The 23,655-nt window shown below is 38.8% G+C and overlaps 3 protein-coding genes across 7 annotated transcripts in view; all 3 read left to right on the top strand.

Moving 5' to 3' along the window:
• The window catches only part of LOC108762591 (protein groucho-1), a 73,361-nt gene extending 72,917 nt beyond the window's left edge, over positions 1-444 (top strand). For all 4 annotated transcript variants that reach the window (XM_018509650.1, XM_018509652.1, XM_018509649.1 and 1 more), the window contains one exon: positions 72-444. In XM_018509650.1, the coding sequence (XP_018365152.1) occupies positions 72-179 (108 nt within the window). In that variant the 3' untranslated portion in view covers positions 180-444. The remainder of the gene's footprint in view (positions 1-71) is intronic.
• A 3,487-nt stretch (positions 445-3,931) lies between these two features.
• On the top strand, positions 3,932-5,806 carry MBD-like (methyl-CpG-binding domain protein 2). 2 transcript variants are annotated; one of them, XM_018509653.1, is made up of 5 exons: positions 3,932-4,169; positions 4,362-4,503; positions 4,818-4,871; positions 5,251-5,496; positions 5,637-5,806. In XM_018509653.1, exons 1-5 carry the CDS (start codon positions 4,045-4,047, stop codon positions 5,733-5,735), a joined length of 666 nt encoding a protein of 221 aa, XP_018365155.1. In that variant the 5' UTR covers positions 3,932-4,044; the 3' UTR covers positions 5,736-5,806. The 2 variants fall into 2 exon arrangements, with proteins under 2 accessions (XP_018365155.1, XP_018365156.1); XM_018509654.1 differs by lacking the exon at positions 4,818-4,871.
• Positions 5,807-19,436: 13,630 nt separating this feature from the next.
• LOC108762595 (RNA-binding protein MEX3B) overlaps positions 19,437-23,655 on the top strand; it is a 39,234-nt gene continuing 35,015 nt past the window's right edge. The window contains exon 1 of the mRNA XM_018509659.1: positions 19,437-19,845. Within this exon, the coding sequence (XP_018365161.1) occupies positions 19,548-19,845 (298 nt within the window). The 5' untranslated portion in view covers positions 19,437-19,547. The remainder of the gene's footprint in view (positions 19,846-23,655) is intronic.

Here is a 23,655-nt window from a genome sequence, read left to right as displayed (position 1 = left end):
ACTTTGCACGTTTCGATTCGTTTATTATCACATTTTTCCGAGTATAATCATTTCTTTTTTTTTTTTTCTAGTCGAAAGAATCGTCTTCGGTGCTCAGCTGCGATATTTCTACGGACGACAAGTACATCGTGACCGGATCTGGCGACAAGAAAGCCACCGTCTACGAAGTGATATATTGAGCCACATATTGACTTGACAATACACTTCGATACAACATCGATTGAAGTTTCACGTGACATTAAGTGTGACTTATAACGGAGGAATTGAAAAAAGAAAATTAATTTTTTTTACTGCAAATGTGACTAATAATAAATGTGAATTTAAGGAACTACGAAATGCGAATTATAAAGTTTAACAAGAATTGACAAGACTTGGTCGATGTACTACGGTCGCTACATTCGACGGAAACCGAATTAAATTTCACATTTCTATAATCCCAAAAAACTAAATTATACTCGGGGTATAGTAAATAAAATAAATTGTGGGGATATATAAATATATATAAAGATTACGGCGCTTAGCTGTATAAAATTGTATAGAGCCTATAATCGTAAGTAGGATGGAGCGAATGGAATGTGAGAGAAAGAGAGAGAAAGAGGTAAACGCGTGTAAGTACCCTGCGTCTGTATTTAACGTGGGAGCGATAATGAAATCGCTTGTGTAATATGTTAACTGATGTAATATAGAATCTTTATAATTATAATTAGGTCCTTTTGCATGTGATCGTGATGGAAATTGAGTGAAAAATTAAACGCATTTCGTCGAGTGAGGTCGTTCTCTTGCAATCTAAGCATCGACGAAACGAACGGCGCCACGGCGAAATACCAGAATACGTACGGAATGCCGATCTAGTGTTGTAGACTTGTCAAAGTAGGGATGTATGTTGTGTCGCAGAATTATACATAATATATATTGAGCACATATGTAGACAAGAATGTTTACGTCATGTAGCGGAGAAACTGTAGGGCTATGAAAAACCGATAAGTATCGATTACGCTAACAGTGTTGGACGTACGCGATGCTGCGTTCGTTCGATATCGAAGCCAGCAATGTGATCTTTGACATTTCTACTACCGACAAGAGGAATAATTTGTACTTATTACACTTTCAGTTTTAAATACAATTCTTTTGTAATTATATGGCACTGTTACGTCTGCCGTTAAGACTTTATTGTAATTGAGATTTTATAAAACGTGTCGAGGGAGTAGGACGGTGATAAAACAGAGAAAAAGGAGGAAGGCGAAAGATACTTTTCGATCTTTTGCAGTAATTATGAAACTGGCTTTCATACGCCTATTACGAGCGGTATCGAATACAAATAGGAAACTCTACAAGTTGCGCGCCGAACGCGCACCGGATAACTTGATACAATGTACATTGTTTGCGAGTCTTGACTGCCATAATAGGCATATACATACTACGCACACGCATATACGCGTAAACAAACACGAGCGAGCGGACCACGTTCGTGGGCGGATTTTGCAGAATATTCGATAAAGTATTTTTGTGACTATTCATCGTGAGACCTTAGGCTTTAACCATCGAGCAAAACCGGTCGAGCGTGATCGACCACGCGCGCGTCTGCATCGACGACTGCAGAGACGGGACGATATTATGTAAAATGAGGCGAAACACTTGAATTCTTACACCGCCCCTTCGGTGCAGGTTACAAAGCCGGAGGTGCGTGCATCTGGACTTTTAGGGTACTAGCTAGCGCATTATTATTCGGAGGCCGTATGGTGAAAGCGGGTGATGCGTAATGGAGATTTATATTTTGTTACAGGAAGGCACATACATACACACACACACGTTGACATCTGCTGTGACCGTTCAAAATTCAACGCCACGATATTATAACTGCCGCGATAAGAACTTTGCAACTGCAAACGTGGTTAATATTCACCGGTTGAGCTGCGACATGCGAACTGGATTGAACGGATTTTCGGATTTTGGACAATCACAGCCCCCGTTCGTATAGACCAATAGAAACAACGATACCTCAAGAAGACTCAATAGTTAATTATCTCTAACTCATTGACTTGTACAGAATCGATATTCTTTTACAGTTGAATAACACACGCACCGTGAAAAAGAAAGCATTACGCGAGACAAAAAAAAGATCGCATAGCCGCGATAATGATTGTACCCTCTGCCTCTTCCCCATTTCCTCCCCTTTCCTAGCCCCATCCAGAACCGTTAATACGTTGAATTGCGTCTCCGTGCTCGCATTTTGCACTCCGCGAAAGCGTACCGAAAGCCGCCGTAAGAAAGAACATACGTTCGTAATAAACGGAAGACAGGCAGCGTTAATCTTTTTCCAAGCACCGTTCAAGTTGTTCCTATAGCTACGCGAAAATTGTTTCTTTCGGCAATTAAATCCTCTATATCTATATACCAGAGTTCACGTCATTGCTTTTTAGCCGACCTGTTCTCCCGATCCTCCTAATATTTTTTATTCCAATTTATTCCACAGAATGTTCAGTAAAGATATCGGAAACACTTTAATCGCGAAATCCGCGATTCTAAGATTTTCATTGTATATTCAATATTAAAGATGGTAATGTTCTGATCATTTTCACGCAATCTTTATTAGACAAATTTCCATTAATACCTTTAAATGTTGAAGATAAATATCAAAGCAAAAGTATATATATTAGAATTTAAAGATATTCGCCAACTGAAAACCCTTATAGAAATTTAATACTGTAAAATAGTGATTAATTTATTTATTAAAAGCACTAACAATACAAAATAAGTAGAAATAAAAGATAATATTAATTAATGGAGGTTCTAAGAATAAATTTAATTCAAGTAAGATGCCTACGTGAGCTTTTACGGATGTAGTGTGTAAAATAAATATTCTCTAGTCGATATAAAAAAATGACGACAGTAATATTATAATTTTGCACTGAATAATGTAACTGTTACATAACACATTCTAACAATACAAAATAAGTAGAAATAAAAGATAATATTAATTAATGGAGGTTCTAAGAATAAATCTAATTCAAGTAAGATGCCTACGTGAGCTTTTACGGATGTAGTGTGCAAAATAAATATTCTCTAGTCGATATAAAAATGACGACAGTAATATTATAATTTTGCACTGAATAATGTAACTGTTACATAATACATGTTACATGTTATATTACATTTATATTGTTGCATACGAAATTGTAACATTGATTTAGTACTTTTAGTTGTTGACTGAATGATAATACGATAAATATATAATAAAAGTTGCAGCCAATTGGGATCCACTTACCAAACAAAATTAAAGTAAACTGCGTTTACTTTAACTTTCTTTTATAAGTATACATCCCAATTGATTGTATTTATCACGTTATGAGTATTTAATTTACGCAACAACATTCGTGGAGGCTTACATAGAAAAATTTTGTTTATATCAAAATAAATAATTTTAACATTACATTGGATTTTTTAGGAAGGATTTTGTGCAAAAGATTATAATAAAATAATACAAGATGATATAATCTTGGAAAAACAATTTAGATTCGAGACCATTTCTAAAATGGAATTAGCTTTAGAAAATAAATTTATTTTAACATTTAGACTTATATTAATTCATCTATTGACTGATAAAAATTTTAGTAAAAAATCATTATTGAGGAGTATGCAGTATATTATTTGGAACGAGTTCATATAATTAAATAATTAAAAAGAACTGTTTGGAAAAAAAAAACCATCAATTTACTTCATAATTTTATTAAAGTTATTAGTATTCAACATTTTATCTCGCTTTTCATCGATTCATAGAGAAATTTCGTTTTACTAGATACGTAATGCAAAACAATGCGAAATAGAATGCACGTGCGCCGTGTTATGCACGTGCATTTTGTGTACTAGTAGGTGCTGCACTCTGCGGACTAGTCATCGAACTGCGTACTGTCGACGCATGCTGCGACGCTTAAATATGGCCGATAGTGAAGCCACGGGACAGTTTAGACAGTTACGAGGTATCTGTGTCCGTGACATTTTCGAAAGATAACTGTGTGTGCGGTGTAAAGACAGAAACTCGCAACGATGAACATGTCCGTGGAGAAGAAGAAGTACGCCTCGGCGTTGCCAATCAATTGGCCCGCGAGAGAAGAACCGAGGAAGAGTCAGAATCAGTTGGCATCCACGGGGAAGGTTGATTATTATTACAAGTAAGTTGAATGAATTCTCGAGAGAAAGATTCGTTCGATTTTACGGGGGAACGTGATGTGTGGATTCTCGAAGAGATCTTTAAGATCAAAAGTAATTTTCACAGACAAATACGCAGTTTCTCGAACGCTGAAGGTGATAACCTCGATGACAGGCCATCTTCTCTATGTACTAACGATGCGGCTCTTTTTTAGCCGCGGTGTCAGGAACGACGCGTCGTTGGTGCCACCAATCAGACAAACAGCGTCGATTTTTAAGCAACCGGTAACGATTTACAAGACGCAGGAAGGGAAAGTGAAAGATATCAAGCACGGCACTCAGGAGAAGCCAAAGCAGGTTAGTTTGCGTAACGATCACAGCTGATTGTATGTATATGCTAATTAGACTGTCAAACAGTTTGATGTGTCAATGAGTCGAATCTTTTTTACTACACTATATCCCGTCTATTCACATATACGATATCTAGTAGTTGCACACTTTTAATCTCTAAATATGTTCACGGATTATTGTCTCACATTATTTGTCTTGGAGATCTTTCTAATCCCTGTACCATGCCTGCGAGATATACTTTGTCTGCTTACACCCATTCACTTGTACTGTTCTTTGTTAGCTATCCTTGTAAATTCACAACTGTCAAATCGTTGCTTTAGGAAGGAGCCGATAAAACTGATGGCAAGTATGGCTCCCAAGATAAGCCTAAGCAGGTAACTTTGAACATGCAATCATGAAATCGTCTCAATAATTTTTTGCTTTTTCTGTTATATTTTCAATAGCAAATGTGATTAACTACTAAATTTTAATAATAACATTGAAAGCCAATCTTTTTAATATTTAAAAACAATTGGAGAAAAGTATCTTATAGTTTCGCCATCCTTAATTTAAATAAGATTCTGAGTTAATTGGTGGTGGTTGGTGGTGGTACTTAATAGAAATGTTTATATACTCAAGTTCAAAGCAATAATTCAATTTTAATACAATTTTCATGTAATGAAACATTTTGTAGCTTGGATTATTTTTCTCAGTAGAATAGTATGTGATGAGTAAAATGATCAATAGATGTTAATTAAAATTTTTATCTTCCAGCTTTTCTGGGAGAAACGTTTGGAAGGACTACGGGCATGTGATCCCGACGGTTATGAATTTGATGGAATGGATCTGCCAAAGAACTTGAAACCAGTAGGACCATATATTACAGAAGAAACATTGCTCCAAAGCGTGGCCACTGCATTACACGTATCTACTCAGCCAGTCACGGGACAAACGGGATCAAAGACGGCTTTAGAGAAGAATCCCGGGGTATTTCTTAATCCTGATCAACCACTTGTACAGGTAGAATCGATAGCCGAACGTCTTAATTGGCGTAAATCATGCATGATCGAATAATATCAAGCTAATTAATCAATGACATGGATTTTAATATTTAGTTTATTTACATTATTAGTTAATTAATTATAACTGTTCTATTTAAGGCTGTCTCGATAGCGGATGAAGATATAAGGAGACAAGAAGATAGAGTGGTTGTCGCGAGAAAAAAATTACAAGATGCCCTACGTGGTCTTCAAACCTAAATTACATAGAAACTTTGCATATTATCACTTGCTCATCTTTTAGTTTTAAGTTCGTTATAAATTATATACCATACCACTTTTTGTAATAAATGTTTTTTATAAAAAAAAAAGAGAAATATGGAAAATGGAAATCTAATTAAGATGGAAAAAATCTAAAGGAATATTTAAGAGGGTCCTAAAGACGTCTGTTTTAACGACAGAATGCAATTGCTTTTTGAGACTATTTTTCTAATTTACCTTTACCTCACACATGGATTTAAAAATCCTTTTCCACAATTAAAATATAAGTAATAATCCGACTGCATTCCCGTAATAAATCGGTCGATTATATATCCGAAAACGAAAAAAATTTAAGAAGTTTAGATCTACTTTACCTGTTCTTATTATTAATCCAATATGGCATCCAGAGTTATCAACTTGTGCCAATATTTGCTTCTAAAGCAAAAAATTCTAAAGTAAAAATTCTACAGTAATATTTGTATAAAACAGGAACGGTTTGAACTGTCGATTACATAAACAATGTTGAATTCTTAGAATTAAGCTTAGACATCCAATACGAAAGATTAACGCCTTAAAAAATTTGTGTGTATGTGTGTGTGCAATATTGATGTAGTAGTGAAGTGTCGATGTCCGTAAATTGTATGTGTGTAAATTGATAAAACAGTGATTCCGTCGGAATTCATTCTTTAGAATCGACCTAAAATATTATAATGATTGATCATTTTGAAATATTTTAACGAAGTATATCGAAACGGAATAACATCAATGTTGCAAGGGAATCGATCTAGCTGAATGCTCGTTTAAAGAATTTCGATGAGTTATTTCTCATTATAATTCGAGAATAATTCGATTTGTAACGCTTTAAATAGCTTGGATTGCCATCTGTCTAATATTTCCTGTGACATGCAGGAAATCGATTAAGTTAATGATGTACTAATGAAAATAATAAATTTCTCAGATTCGGTTTCGGCAGATGGCAAAAATGCCATATTTGGCTCGGAAATCGAATATTAAATTATCATATAGATTACTGGAAATTAATATTTAGGAAAACTATATTGATCACTATATTTAATTCAATAGAGATTTTTTCGGGCGACGCGATGTGCTTAATGTATAATCAATACTATTCATACTATTCATATTGGACTCGAGAATCGAGTCAGTAAAATGTCCATATTAATTATGCAAATTGTTGTGCTTAGTTTGACCTGAGAAAGGCCGTGCGGGAATTGACCGATCTTGAAATATCATCTTGAAATTCGAGCATGGTCGTCGCAGGAAATAGCCTGCATACTTCAATAAAATCTTTCACCAAGATGTCAATAGCGTAAGATAGAAAAGCAACAGAAAATTGGAAAAGAATTGTTAAAAAATTTAATTATCCTATATAAGATTTATCGTTAAATACGGAAATGTATTTAACGGAAATACGCTTTGTTATTTTAAGCTTAAATAGCTTTATTATGCTTTAGCATCTAAAATTTTCTGAGATATTCTCATTACAATAGAACCTTTGTAATGTGAAATTTAGAGCATCCTTTTTTTTTGGATTCTGTTATTTTAGTCATGCATGAAGAATGAAAATATTATTTCATTTTATTTTATTTTTAGTTGCTTTGTCGTTCTGGGAAGATTTATGGTAGAAGAACTGCAAATAATAAGGAAAGAATTAACTCAAGGTATTCTTAGTATATTATTCTTAGCATATTTTTGTACATATTGTGGACGCAAAAACAGGTAAAGACCCTACGACACCCTGTGGTGCAAAAAATATTAGCGAAGAATTCTTTTAAAATCTTAAACGAAAAAGTTCAATCGATAGTTTAGCCGAGGAATTGTTTTCTTAAAGAAGGAATTGTTATTTATATCTCTATAGAATGACTCTCGAAAAACTTTCCGAAGATTTTGTTCCATACGAATACTATTTTCTAATCGGGTCGCATTAAGTACCATTAATACTAGCGTTCGAGACGTGCATTGTGCCGAATGCAGTTGTGTATCGAATGCTGTCCAAGGCCCTCTGGGAATCGGTACGTGCCCAGGGCCCCGCACAAAAGAATGCTCAGGCAGGTATACAGGCAAGCGTTGGTTTTCAGGTAAGGATAAGCGGGGTACCAGGTGGTAACCTCTTTTTTTTTCTCCTTGCTTGCCTCCGCCCCTCTGCCTACCCGGCACCTCTCCACCTTCGACCAACAGCTGTTTCCCCTCTGCGGCAAGGGTCGCTCTCCCTTATTGTCAACCAGACGAACAGCCGTTTTCGCCCCACCGTGCACGCGGGCACATGTCCCAGTTTAAATCATTATAACTCGTCGAATACATACACATACATATGACTCGACCGACGATCCATCCGGTCTAATCGGCGGTATCGTGAGTACCGGCGACGATCGCCGCATGCATTCGTCGACAACGGGAATTCAACGTCGAGCCGAATATCGCCTGCATCTCGAGCCTGTAGCCCGAGTCTGCATCCCGAGCGATCAATAGCGCTATCGCGTGTTCTTTGCAATAATTTATGTACACAGAGACGACATCCAGAAAACGCCGAGAGAAGACAGCAATGGGGGTGCGGTATATTCTCCAAAGATGTTTAAAAATCGTCAAGTGAAATCGTAATTTCTTAAATATAATTGCGAATTAATTTGTACTTTTAATTTTGGCAAGCTTGCACTGAGAGAAAAATTTTTTGTATTTGTTACTATAATTATGATTATAGCTACATAATATTAATAATAATAACTATAAACAGTTCTATCAATAAATATATAGCTGGCAATCGAAGATGACTATATAATTATAGTTATTATTACTAACATTGTAGCAATAATAATCATAATTATAATGTGTAATACAGTTACAAATTTTTTCTCTCACAGTGTGAGTTTCCAGGCAGGATTATTGCTGATACCTCCGCCTTTCGATTGTGCATTTTCATTTAGCGTCTTTTTCTATTGCTGTTAAATTTTTCTTTATATATTCGCACAACAATAAAGTCATTATTATTTATTATTCAGAACACTAATAAAGAAATACGAGCAAACATATTGTACATCGTGGGCTGAATTTCAAAAAGAGATCTTTATGTTTTAAATTATTAACACTTAATAATTTAAAACATTAAGATCTCTTTTTGAAATATTAGCGCATGGTTCTTCTTATCCGTATTTTTTTTATTATTGTTTTTAATAATAGGGAATCTTAAATCATATTTTGTTTAAATTATTATTGAATATCAAGCAATTCGGATAATTACAGTTGACTGACATTATTTGTGTTCATTGTCACTCGTTGGTCACTCGTTTCTGTAAAAAATGTCATCAATTCTATATAAATACGCAACTTTGCTAGGACGCCGCTCGGGATATATAAAATGCAATTTAATTATATATATATATACACATATAATACACGTATGCATAATGAACGTCGCGCATGTGAATATATAAATGCGAATATCGTGCGACGAATGTGGAATTGAAATCGCCACGGGACACATCCCGAAATAATCTCACCGCCCACGTCCCCCGCATACGTGTGCATAATTCGAGCAAATTTTGCATCGCGATTGACCGTCGTACTTTAATGTCAAACATGATGTCGGTAATATTACGCTCGGTTATGCAGCATTTAATTCCGCGTCTCATACGCGCGATTATCTCTCTCGGAGCACTCGATAGATTTTTTTCAAATGTATGGTTAATGCAACCGTCGATCTATGCGAAGCAGCGGTGGCGGCCGGCGGCGTTGGATCGCGTGTAAAGACCTTATCTGGAGCACCATCGAAGATTACATCCTCCGCTGTCTTGGACGTAATATAGCCGACGTATAAATAGACGCTTCTCTACGGCGCGTTATCGATCTTTCGCGCAAGCAGTATATTCGACCATCGGAAGTTGACCGACTTGACTATACTATTTGTATTGGGGTTACTGGCCGCAAAGTATTTCGGATTTATCTCCGCGGAGGAGAGACGGAGAGACGGCGCGCGATTTTAATGTCTCACGATTGACAAAAGATTGGCGAAAGTCGGCGACGACTCGACAAGTAGGAAAAACGACGAACGTTTCGTTGAGGACTTCGAAAAGGAGGCGTTGGTCCATCCCAGCGTTTCGCACGGAAGAACAGCTGGGGGACCTTCGACTCCCAACAAACTATACGTAATCGACATCGACGGACTTTCTCTCTCACGGGCTTCACGGAGAGGAGAGGAAAACAAGCGTGCTTATAACCGATCGTGCTCTTTTCATTTTCACCGATGCGGAGGAGAACACACCTCTATCTCGCGTTTCCGTTTTTAACATATCCACCGTCCCAGCACAAAGAGCATAATAATTACGTAAACTATAAAAGAGACCTATTGTGCGGGATGGGAAAAGAAAATGTATTTTTAGCTCCTTTCGAATCTAAACTTTCGTCGATCGCTCGAACGTGTGACGAGTCTTTCTCGTCATGACGCGATATAACGATGCAAATTATGTGCATCTCTTTGAAACGATCCAACTGACGCGTTTGTGAATTACATAATATATCTTTTTTCTTTTAGACTGCTTGCGCACGGAACAACGGAAATAACTATTTCCGTTTACGTATATTAAGCGAACGATCGATTTTAATGTCTTTTGGCCATTGTTAGTTGAAATTTTCGAGTTTTTGTTCACATCTGCACGACATGCGGGCGTAGCTGATAGATTTCTCTCAGCTTGACTACGGTTTCCGTTTGCCCACTGCATTGTCCGTTTTTACAGGAAAAAAGAGCTGCCCGTCGATATAAAATGTATGACACAACCTAAAAAACGAACTCCCTTGGGCATTTCTCTGCCGGAGAAGTTTCTCTTTTGTACAATTGTGTGCTTAGTCATTTCGCAGACTTTACAGATTGTAAAGTTTCAAGAATAATTTTTCGATAACTACGATTTAACGAGCTCGCGATAAGATAAATCGATTCAGATTGTGGTTTTCCTATCTATGTGACAGCGCGAATGAGTGCGATAGGATGGAATATACAATAATAAAGATGAATCAGGAAAAAGGCAGGTGAACAAGAAATATTATATATATTATATATTTATAACTATACAACATATTAATATTTATATGAGTCTGTTATATATATATACAAAATGTCCCAAAATTTGCGACTCAAAATATTATAGCAAAGTTTTCGAAACATTGAATAAAAAAGTTATTTGTAAATTTTTATTTTATTTTAAGCAATAGTTTCTAAGATATAAGGGTTTAAATATGGCTAATTACGGATCGCGTTTAGATAGTCACCTGTAAGTATTAGCGAGTACGCTGAAGTACTTATAAACACTTACTAATACTATCGCACGCGCAGATACTCGTGCACAGATCTAAATTATCTACGTAGTTTATAACTGGCTATATTTATAAATCTTTGTCGTCTAAAAAATTACTACTCACTTACTTACTTAAAATAAAAATTTACAAGTACCTTTTCTATTTAACTTTTGGAGAAATCTCTTGCTGTAGTATTTTGAAGTGCGAATTTAAAAACACCTCGTATAATATTGTTATAATAGAATAATAATACGTTATAATAAAATAATAAATTCTCTAGCTCTGTTTTATTGTTTCTAGAAAAATCTATGTAGAACATCAGGCTCTGCAGAACGTGGTACCTGTGGAAGGTACGGTTCAAGAAAGAGAAAATTCTTTTCCGGCTTTCAGGCCAAAGTTTACAAAAGGCTTGTGTTGTCGTTCAACAATACAGCCACAGGAGGTCCGACAAAGTTGTATTCTTGTAAAATCGAGGAGAGACATTGAGGAATCTTCCGTTTGCCGACCTTCGCATCTAGAGTTGGAAGCAAGTAAATCTTGCATCGGAACTCTAAAACGTTTCCGTTGTAAATCCTTGGCATGCATCCTTTAACGAACATTGCGATTTTTACGTTTCCGAGAGCCTGCATTTTGCATAAACTCTTACGACAACGAAATAGAGTTTGGATTTATTATTCAAATCGTTTTCTCAGCTGTAAAGGATCTTAGCGCAGTTATAGTCTTCGTGTACATACATCTTATTTGCGTTTGAGATGAAACGACTAAGCTCGCGCGTAGGGTTTAAGCGTACTTCGCGGGGAACTCTAATAAGTGACAAGTGTTGTGTCTGCGGTAAGAAAATGAAATTCCGCGAATGGACCCGGTGCGCGGGGGTATATTTAGAAAGGCGTTGTGCGCTTTATCCGCACTATCATCGCTTAACCGTGCTATTTGCGTGCATTTTCGTCGCTCCGCAATGGACTTTACAGTCCGCCACCGTTGTGGTCTCGGTAGTCATAGGGATATCTCTGTCTTCTGCGTGCGCAAACGTGGGCGTCCGCCCACAAGATTTTGTGGATAACCACATATCGAATAGCCGATCGATACCGGCACATTGCGCGATAATTCGATACTAGTACTTCTCCCGAAGTCATCTCGAGGGAAAGAGCGGTAGCATTTAGGCACTTGACTCGTTAAAATTTTGTGTAATTATTTATTAATTGACAGAATTGTCACAAATTCTTTATCCTAAAATTCTATAATTTTTCCTGATTTCCAGACAAAATTTCATAATTTTCCCTCACTTCCAATAATATTTTGAATTTTTTTGTATTCTTGTTCTGATTTAGAAATCATTAAATATTTTATTAACACAGCGATGGAAATTATTAACGTTTCTGACACTGTGTTTGCATTCAATTGTCGAATAATTCAAAGCTACGTAGGTGTAATACGCACGATGTTTAAAGTCAAGCACTTTAATTTTCCAGAAAATTCCCTGACCTTTTTCTGATTTCGCTGACCTTTTAATTTCCCTGACATTTCGTTAATTTTGTGGAAACCACTTTTATGGTAACCCTGATTTATAATTTCAGCATATTTCTCGATATTTCTCGGTATATTGAAATATTATATCAATTTTATTTGATTATTGATAATGGTTTGTATCGAATAAAAATTAGATTAGATTAGAACTCGTACAGTTCTCCACGATCGTGCTCGAGACGCTTTGCCATTGCCTTCGACGCCGCGGTCGTCGTCGTCATCGTCGCCGACTCAGAGGCTAGCAATGCGGTTCTTCGATGTTACTGCACCCCGGCGATCGAAATCGAAAGAAATATCCTCTTCACCGTACGCCTCTTCGAGCAAAGCACCATCGCTTCGTACCTTATATACGCGCGCGTGCACGTATGTACACGCGGTGCGTCTATCCGCGTGTACATATCGGCGAGGACGAGGCGGCGCACCACGGGAGTCGCCGGGTTTCGCCAAAGCAACGACAATGATCGCAACGTGGAAGGCAACCGGTTGCACGCCGTAAAAATGCGACGAGCGACGCGGAACATCGAAGAGAGAAGTCGGCTTAACGCATCGGCCGGAGCGGCCAGAAAACGGATGTGAGCGACGCGACGCGTCCTTTCGGCATCCTTTCGGCGTGCGAGGCCATAGGACCGGCCGTATCCCTCGACGTTGTCTAGCATTGAGATGGTCCCATGGGAGACCCCCATGGGATCCTATATAAGTAGCAAGAAGAAACTTTTCGAAATTTCCTGTCAGTTCTACCTTTGTCAAATTCTTTGCTGTAACGTTTTTGTATGATTCTTGTGTGTGCGTGTGTGTCTATAATACTATTATCCTTAACAATACCTACACTGAAAAAAATTTTAGTCATTTTTGGTTCAATAAATAATCATTAATCAATGTTCGACTTGATGTAGTTAATTCATTGATACAATAGCTGAATTTATTTATATAACTATATATTCATTCTTGCAATGAATTTTAGTAATAGTTTTATAACCTAAATCATATTATGAGAATTCATTGGACCAATTTTTGTTATTTTTTCATAATTCAATGAATATTTTATTGTATTTACGTACAGTTTTGGTTCGGTGTGTTTATAACTATAAAAATTTTTTCGATTTTGTATCAACCGTTGCTGTTGTCTTGCCATTTGCTTTGTATTTTTTCTTTTGTTTCTCGTTTTTTAAATTAAAATTTTTTGTTTAAATCTAATTTGTAAATGCATGCAATAAAGTTATTAAATATAATAATAATATAAAAATAATAATATAATATAAAAATATAATATAATATGTATAATAACTTTATTGCATGCACTCATAAATTGGATTTAAACAATGTTTAAAATTACAAAAAAGAGAGATAAGAGAACAAATATTTTTTGTTAGATTAAAATAATTACGTTGGAATCTCAAGCACGATAAGCAATGCCGCAAAAAGTTTGGCATTCTAACAATCAGTTTGAGTACTCTATATAATTATTTTGGTGGTCGAAATCAAATTACTTTCAGATCTGTACCTACAAGATAAATTTTTACGTAGTTTAGCAAAACCTCTTCCACGTAACATTCATAGGAAAATTTTTCTTCCTTTCTATCCAGAACACGCTTACGTAATAAAACATATTTATGACTTCGGTGATTTTCATAAATTGCTTTTATATAAATTCAATCAAAGATTGAATCGAATTTGACGAATAAAATTTTTCGGTGCTACAAGAGCGACAAGACGCACGGAAGCTTTCTTTTTTTAATCCTCGGATCTCTCTCGGTCAACGGAGATTAGCGATCACCTTCGTTACCCAGAATTAATTGGCGTGATGATTAGTGACCGAGCATGACGTGTTTGCGCGAATAATCCGTCCTGCCACATACGATCGCGTCTCATCGGTTCGCGGCGAGGCAAGAGACGGCTGTAGAGAGGCGGCAGTTTGTAAAATCATACGTACGATAACACCGAGGTATTTACGAGTGAGTCGAGAGCACGAGCAGTCGGCAGGTGCTTGTGGCAAAAGGTGGTTGGTTGTCTCGAGACAGCCTTGAAGGGAGAGAAAGAGAGATCGGCGGCGATGTGCACGGGTCGTTGCTTTCGGCATGCGATGAGAAACAAAATTAGTCGCTCGCACCTTCCAGCGAATTCATCGTCAGGTAGACCTCGCTGGTCGCCGAATCGCCCGATTCTCGTCTCGCTCACTCGCGCGAAATGGGGAAACCTTCTCCCTCCTTGTCCGAATTACGCGATTACGTCAAACAACGAAGCGTTCGCCGTGTGCTCTTTAAAGCCCATTCTACATTAGACGCGAGCTGATCGCAAGTTTGTCGCGACAGCCAATATAAAGCGTTGATTTCAAAATGCAAGCTTCAAATGTTGACTATCGTAACAAACTTGCGATCGGCTTGCAACTATATAATGTAGAACCGGCTTAACGCGCATCGCTAGCTCGACACGTAGAAAACAATGAGTCGCGGGTATATTCGTGAATCGCTGGCGGGCGCCCGTCGTTCCGTCTGTCCTCGAGAATGGAGGACACGGGGGCCGATCTGGTATGGGGCCTCCCGACTAAAAATCGAGCAATCTCGAGCCGGGAGTGCTCGGTCGGAGAGAGGACGAAGGGTCGTCGGCAGAGAACAATGGATCACGTTTGCGTCTCGGTTCAAGGTCCGCGCGAACGAGCGAACGAGCGAGCTCGTGTCCGCGTCTAGATCGGTTTAGAGAGACGGAATCCTCTTTTCACTCTTACTTAACTCCGATTATATTCGGCCGACGGGCATTCGCTCGGCCTTGTCCACGTCGGCGCGAATCGGACATGTCGTGCGGCGTAGTGCCGCTGGCTCATCACCCGATAAATTCCGATTACTCATAGTTACACATCTCGCGTATCGATTATCGTCCATCTTTGGAAGAGATACGTAACGTAACAGAAAACATTAATAATATCTGTCGCGGATATTTTACGGAAATACGGAACGGCAACGAGCACGTGCACACAAAGTGAATGATGAAATTTAGGTAGAGAATTACGAAAATTCCCTTCAGGAGGGACCTCCCAAGCAGAACAATAAGTCACGATCCCTCGTAGAAATCTAATACTGGCCAACTTATTATTGAAAGACAGTAATTCATTACTTATTTGGAGTACTAAAAAAGTACTGAACAATAGTTCTTTTAATATTTAAAATAAGTAATTAAATCATTAATTATTGTCTTTCAGTATTGGCCAGTATTAATTTTCTATAAAGGATAATGTCAAGATAAAACGTTAAAATAAACTGATTAAAAAGTGACTTTAAGGTTTTTTTCTTTTACACATTAATTTGTAGTTAAGCTTAATCTGGTAATAATGTAAAAATTGCGTTTTTTTTTAGTTTCATCAGTAAACTGATGGTTTTGTGAAGAGTATAACTTTTAAAGTTACCACTACAAGTCAGTTTAGTGATTAATCATAGCTAGAAAAACGATTTTTACATCATCATCAAGTTAAGTGAAGCTAAGTCTAAACAAGTTAACCAGTACATAAAGAACTGGGCTTTAGTACTCATTTTGTGGAGCCATTTTAACATCATTTTCATGTCATGGTAATTTATGTTCCGCTTCAACTATATCATTTACGACGTTATCAAATTTAGATGAAATGCTTGTGAAACGGATAATATCCAAAATCTGTTAAATAGCGACGAAATTGTGGCGTTAATAGCCAACAGCGACTTTCGTACAGTCGATGTTAATGCCGGTGTCGTCGGCCAAGGTTCAAGGACAATAATTGAAAGAACTCAGCACGACAAGTCGCAAGATTCTCGTTCCTCGGTTATCCGCAAAAAATTCAATTAAGTAAATTGCGATAAACGTGCGGATTCTTTCCATTAGGCTCTTCCCCAGGGATCATTTGACGCGACGTTCAATTCGCAGGGCGACGGTCCACCGGTAATACGAGATTTATTTACGATTTAAACATGACGCAGGTCGCTGTTATTTCATCAGACTTAGGTCCAGTTTCAACTGACTGGTTAACTCTTAACCGAGGTTCACCTTATTCATTATCTCTTTTCAATTCTGGAATTGGAAAAAGATGAGAAATAAGTTGAACCTCGCTTAAGAGGTAACTATGAGTTGTGAAACTGGGCCTTATAAACGTCCTCTACCTCCCCCGTTAAAATAGAGAGATAACTGCGCGGAAAAATGTCGGTGCACCTCGTGTGCACGGATCGTGCGCGCGAAGCCCGTTGACGGGCCAGGGAGGAGAGAAGAGAAGAAAGAGCGTTATACGATCCACCTAGGTCGGTGCACTTTGACCCGTTCGACATTTGCGGGGAAAATCATATATCGTCACGGGCTACATTTACTTCACCAGATCTTACAATTAACTCTCCGTAATGCCTATTCTACAATTGAATGCAGGAACGGAGACTTTTGACTTTTCTGGATGTGGAGTGCCTCATTCGAACGGATATTTTATCTCTTTTGTTGTATATGCGAGATATATTTCTATACATCCTAGTGAAGTACTGTTTTTTGTCAAATCTCAAAATTTTTTAAAATTTGTTTTCGAAAATTAACATACTTTTTTAAATACCCTGAATTCAACACCCACATGAGCTCTGAATGTGGAAAGCTCCATAAGGAAAGTCTCGTTTATGATTGCATAAGTGTAGTTGTAAGATTTAACAAATTACGATCGAGAGAATATTCTCCTCAAATTCGGCTATAAATAATCAATTCTTACAACTACAATCACTTGCAATTATTTTTGTAGATTAAACTATGAGAAGTAACGAGAAGTAATGAGAACGAGATTTTCGCATAACGCATAACGCACAAAGCATTAAAAAAATCGACCAATTGAAGTCTTTTATTTCATGAAAAGGCAGGAAATGAAGGATTTTAATTGGTTTCACAAATGCAAAATTTTTCTATCCAAGCAATTCCAAGAATCAGAAAGAGATAAATTAAACCGAGATTAATTTTACATTTGTGATAGGACACCGGTCCTTAATTTGTTTATGCATAATGCATAACTCATAATCCACAAGAAAATGAATCAATCAGAATCCTTCGTTCCTTTCTTTTCATGAAATAAAAGATTGATTGATTAATTTTCTTATATTTTATGTTATGCAAAGATCTGTGCTCCGGCCTCAACGTTCTAAAATTCCGTATGACGTACTGCGACAAAATAAGAAAATCGAGAGAGAGAGAATCGATTCGCGATCGCCGTGTATATCTACAAATCGTTCGGAGGCGCGGCTCAGCGTTCGAGAAACATCTTCGAATCGTAGATATCTCCGGCTCTAGGAGATTCGCACCCCGGTGTCGACGCCACGGCAAGCCAAAGACACGGCTGCATTTTTCCATTTTCCAGTCAATCCTACGGGTCCCGCAATCCTAGGATTCGCCGCTCCGGGAAATCGGAGCGAGTGAAACGCGCGGGCGTCCGGCGTGGAGGGACGAACGGTGGCGTTTCCACGGGGAAACTTCGCCGAGGCCGAGGCTCGAGCGGATACACGAACGAACGAACGAACGAACAGAGCGAGCGAACGAACGAACGAACGGAGGGGGTTGCGTGGCGTACACAATCGAGGACGGGAGTGCACGCATCCGTAGCGTTGAAGGAGCCGAGGAACGAACGCGACGTCGCGTCGGTTGTTCGTTCGCTCGCTCGCTCGTTCATTCTCGGTAAGTTGGCTCGCTCCCTCGTGTTGCGTTGAACGTTACATTACATTGCGGCGCAGTGCCGCTTCGCCGCGCCGGTAGGTGCGCTAGCGCCTATGCGCCGGGTTCGATGGTGGGGAGGGGTGGGTGCGTACCACGTGACGCGGGCGGCCAATCGGACGCGCGCATAGCCGGCGTCCGGCACATGGCGGCGCGCCGGCTTCGACAGTCGCAGTCGCAGTTCGTCGCAGTCAGTCGCAGTGGTAACACGAACGAGAGGGTAGTTGTACGCGCCTGCCTTCGAAAGGAAAGATCGCGGTGAGAGAAGAGAGGCGAGAACCGAGAGAGCGAGAGCGAGCGAGGGAGCGAGAGGCGGTGAGGATCACGATTCACGAGCGGGAGAGAGAGCGGAAACGAAGCGGACGAGACTCTAGAAGCGCGCGCGCCCCTTGCCTTCGTTTTCAGTGTTTCGGTCTCGCGCGACGGATCGACTTCTTGGACGGCTGAGTCAGTTCCAGTCGGTCGAAGTGACAAGGCAGCCGAACAACGCGCGACACGAATCGTCGTCACGTCGTCCCGGTCGTCGGTAGTCGAAGAGAGAGAGAGAGAGGATCGCGACGGAGAGGAGAAGGAAGTGGAGGTGGAGAAACGAACGAACGAAAGCATCGGTCAAAGACCAAGCGACTGTACGAGTAACGAGCGTAAGAGTGGAGTGACTACGGAAACCGCTCTTCGACACGAACAACCGCATAGCACAAACTACACGCGTTCGGCGGTGGGAAGGTACAGTGGGGGATATCGGGAAGGCCATTTTCGTAGCCGGTGCGCGATACGTACGACGTAGACACGAACCGGCGTGTGCCTCCCGGCGCGAAGAGGAACGTGCGACTGACTACTATCACACACCGCGCCGTCGTCACGGCCCACGTTTTCACGTCCACGAGGGGGGACCGGAGAGCTGATTACGCTTGCTTGCGAGCGGAAAAGGTAACGATCATTCGAAACCGAGCCGACAACGTTCGTTATCTTCCGCGCGGTGCGTCCAATTCCTCTTTCAGTTTTTTTACGCGTACGTAAAAATAGTCGTAGCGTCGCGACGCCAAAGACCATCACGCTCGACCCTACCGGTGGGAAGTTGATCCTCGTCAAGGCGGCGCGAATAATTCCGCTCGTTTGTTCGATAGAGAGAAGACGACGGAAGAGAGAAAGAGAGAGAGGAAAGACCGACGTGAATATACGGTGAACCCTCAACAGCGCGGAGACCCTAGTGCAACGTATTTCAGCAATCATCGACATTGTCGTTGTTAACGTCTTGTCCGGTGTCGCACGATATACGGGAATTTGTAATCGATCGAAATGCCGACGAGTTTATTCAGCGAGATGGATCGCGGCACGAACGGCGGCGGTGCCGGCGTCTCCTTCGAAGATCAGCGCGCCCTTCAGCTCGCCTTCGAGCTGTCGATGCTCGGCATCCCGGAGGGCTCGTCCGGATGCCCTGGCACCGGTACCGGCAACGGCACCACCAATGATCCAGATCCGCTACAGACCGCCCCAGCTGTCTTCGAGGAGGCGCGTTCTAAGAAGAGCCAGAACATGACCGAGTGCGTGCCGGTGCCCAGCAGCGAACACGTGGCGGAGATCGTCGGTCGACAGGGTAAGTGTGTGTTTAGCACTCTGTGCGAAATTTTACGTCTCTCTTCGCGCCTCTTTTTATCCCTGCATTCTGTCGGCTGAGGATTCGTCCTTGTTAACTTTAACAGCGTGGCGCAGGGCTGTTGTATGCAAGATTTGAGGCCGGTATTCATAAATGGTTCTCTTATCTTTAAGATTGTCTTAAGTAATGTCTTAAGGTGCCAATACACAGCCGTCTGATCTTTAGACTGTACTTAAGATAACATTAAATATAAGAATTGCGTCTATATCAATATCGATCATTCAGGTGTATTAATATAGTCAATATTCTATCGATTAGTAAATTCTAAAAGAAATCTTTATTATTTTCTCCATCCTATTTAATTAATATAATTTTTTCTTTCTAATATATTCTACTATTTATCTATATTTTACACAAAATTATTTAATTAACCCTTACCGTACCATCTACAATTTGGTGCCTCATCCATACCATCAAGGGTCACTTCAAATCTCTTCGTTTTTTCACCTCTTCGAAATAATTTAAAAAATCTCTAAAAATTCACCAACATACTTTCAACTTTCTAGAATAAATATTGATTCTTTATTTTGGAAAATAAATAAAATGTAGTATAATTTATAATTATCGAAAGACTCAAAGAAACTTGCACGAACAGGAATTGCTCGGTCACTAGTTACCCATATTAGTACGGTAAGGGTTAATAATTAATTTATTTTTACCTAATTTTATTTCAAAATAATTTATAAATTTCTTCCGTAATGTTTAAATTATTGCACAAAAAATATCTTGAGACATATTACTTAAGATGGTCTCAAAACAAGAATCTGTGAATACACCTGAGATTTACGGAATAAATAATAAAACAGATAAAATTGGGATCCATGAAAAAAGGATCGTTTGCGTATCTACACTCTAAAAATTATCGGTGTGGATTTAACACCATGCTGGATCTATAGTTCTTATCGTGTTGGTGTCAATACCAACATGGTGGATTTATAACCCCTGGTGTTTGTATTGACACGATCGTAATGTGGATTTAAAACCCATGGTGTTAAATCTGCATCATATTATGTGTTAATATTAACCCAGTGAGATTTATAGACATTACATAATATCAAATTCATGCATACTGATATTTTTTAGAGTAAGGCATTGATTTCATTTGTTCCGTACATCCATTTCTATATCAATGTAGCTTAACTCTAATTTTTGTCTAACTTACTTTTGTTTTATCTTCTCTCTACTTCCAAGAATTAAAAAAAGATGAGTAAATTGTAACGAGATTAGTTAATCTACATTGGCAAAAATAAGCCATGATCGATATTTCTCGGCAGTTAAACGACACGTTTTTACCAATGTAAATTAACTTTAATTTTAGTTCAATTTACTCTTCATTTTCTTCTAATTCTTAAATCTGGAAAAAGACGAAGAGGTAGTTGAACCGAGAAATTAAAATTAAACTGCATTAGTAGAAACAGGTAACTGTGAGGAAGGCAACGATGGACGACTCGAGTCTCTCCGGCAGTTTTTTTCAAAATCGCGTTGCAACGCCAATACTTGGCGTCATTTTTCTTTTTCTTTCTTTTCCTTTAAACCTCTTCTTTCGTATATTCCGGTTAGGTGGAGTCGCGGGCGATTATAGCGCCACTGACAGTTCATTGGCACGACTGTTAACGCGATGCACGCTGCGGGAAACTTGATACCGGCTACGATAGAGCAATTAAATCAATTTACGTACGAATTTCATTTCGCGCGCTCGCGCGTGCGTGCGACGTGGACCGGGCGGGAGATATCCGGGGGTTCCCCCTTCCCTTTTCCCCGAACCTGTCGTAGGTCGCGGTCGTTATGGCTCCGTACTTTTTTTGTTTCCTTTTTCTCCTCCCCGTTTTCTCTACTATCCGTCGCCGTTCTCAACTACCGCGACGAAATAGTGTTTATTTTACGATTACGATTTCTATCACACGATACGATGCTACACGACACCGTCGCGTTGCTCGCGCGCGCGCGCGCACGACTCATAAATAAAGACGCGTTATATTCTTCTGCATTACACGGCCGAGACCGATGACTCTCTCTCGGTCCCAACCTTGAAGAGACCGGTCACCGTTCTGCGAAACGGCTAATTCGTCTCGTCGCTCTTCTTTTATCCATGCCGACGATAGTAGTCCCTTCCCGCCTTTTTTTTTTATTCCGCCACGTCACTTTTCGAACAGAATGCCAAAATGGTTGCGTTTCGAACCACCGGAAATGCACCGAATGATCGATGTTAATTTATGTCTACTTTTCACCTTTTCGTGTTTAACAAGGTTCCCGCAAAAAGTGAAGCCATAAAAATATCTGTGGAAAACTATTTTTTATTGTTCGAAGAATAGAATTTTTTCTTTCCATCTATATGGAAAAATTCACACGAAAATACACAATTTTTATTATTTAAAATTTGATATGCGTATCCATGCATTGATATAGATTACATACAGAAAATACATCCTGTATATGCAAATAATAATTATTAAAAATATTTCAAAAATTCGTATCCGTAAATCTATCGTAACATTATAAGCATCTAATTTATTTATTTAAAATATTTTCTGAATTTCAGTCAAGAGTTTACTACTTTGTTCAAGATTATTAAATTAAAATAAATTCGAAATTTTGTATATTATATAAAATCGCTTCTTCGAGCAATTTTATAATATTCTTCAAAAGAAAATAAATTCTTGTTTTGAATAATAAGTTTTCTAAAATTTTTCAAGTTTTTATTTTTTTTTTAATTTTCTAAAATTTGTAATAAGTATATTTGAAAACCATTGTCAAGAAGATATTCTTTGTTCGAGATAACCGTTATTTAAAAGGAAGAAAGTAAATTAAGTAGTCACTTTTCTTAGCATTAGAATGTTATTTTTCTGTGTGTAGGGTTCAGACACAATGATGAGAATAAGGAGTAAGGAACAAGAAATAACAGATTTCAATCTACCAGAAACCATGTATTCTGGTGTATTTGATTTCCAGTAGAGATTGAAATCTTCCTTATTCTCCTTTCATTGTATCTAAGCCGTTAATTCTTAATTAAATTAAAAAAAAAAACGATATATGTAACGGTTAGGAAACGAAGTATCGATGTCATAGCTTATTGCAGTTTATCCAAATCTCTCCGAAATGCCAAGCATTTCAGAACATAGATAAGCTTATCGTTTAAAGCTATTTGTTTCGCCAAGCCCCATTAACCTTCGTAATATTTACGATACATAGCACGATCATTGTGTTTACACAATTTGATCGAAGTAAGGAAGTATCACAGATCATTTACTATATGGAAAAATATTTTCGTAGAAGTACGTTTGTTTTATCTTTTATCAAGCTGTGCGCAAGTGATAAGATCTTTCTCGTTATTAGCGATTAATTCAGTCGATATAGGTGGAGAAGAGGGGGAGGGAGGGGGGACAAGGAAGCGCCCCCATTGTCGAACGATGTTATGCGTCCAAGTTCGTGCGCGTCTCGCGGAATGTTTAGAAATTCAAACAACGGCGCGGCACGTGGCCTTGCCATTTAAATCTTAACGTCTGTCAGTGGCGATTGTATGCCGCTGAATAATCGGCGACGATCAATACCGTTCGGAGAACCGACGTACATCACCGTCCCCGTGCATTCGTGCCCGCCGTGTATATATATATGTATGCAATATGCATATACATGTCTCACTAAGTTGTTCGTGAATGGACGGATCCGCGACGCTCGTTTCGCGAAACTTGGCAGGCGCGAGGTATATAACGCATATATATATATATATATATATATATATATATATATATA

Source organism: Trachymyrmex cornetzi, unplaced genomic scaffold (genome assembly GCF_001594075.2).
Source record: "Trachymyrmex cornetzi isolate Tcor2-1 unplaced genomic scaffold, Tcor1.1 scaffold309, whole genome shotgun sequence".
In the NCBI taxonomy this organism is placed as follows: Eukaryota; Metazoa; Arthropoda; class Insecta; order Hymenoptera; family Formicidae; genus Trachymyrmex; species Trachymyrmex cornetzi.
Note: the sequence above shows the minus strand (reverse complement) of the source record. Positions and strands in the feature narration are given on the sequence as shown.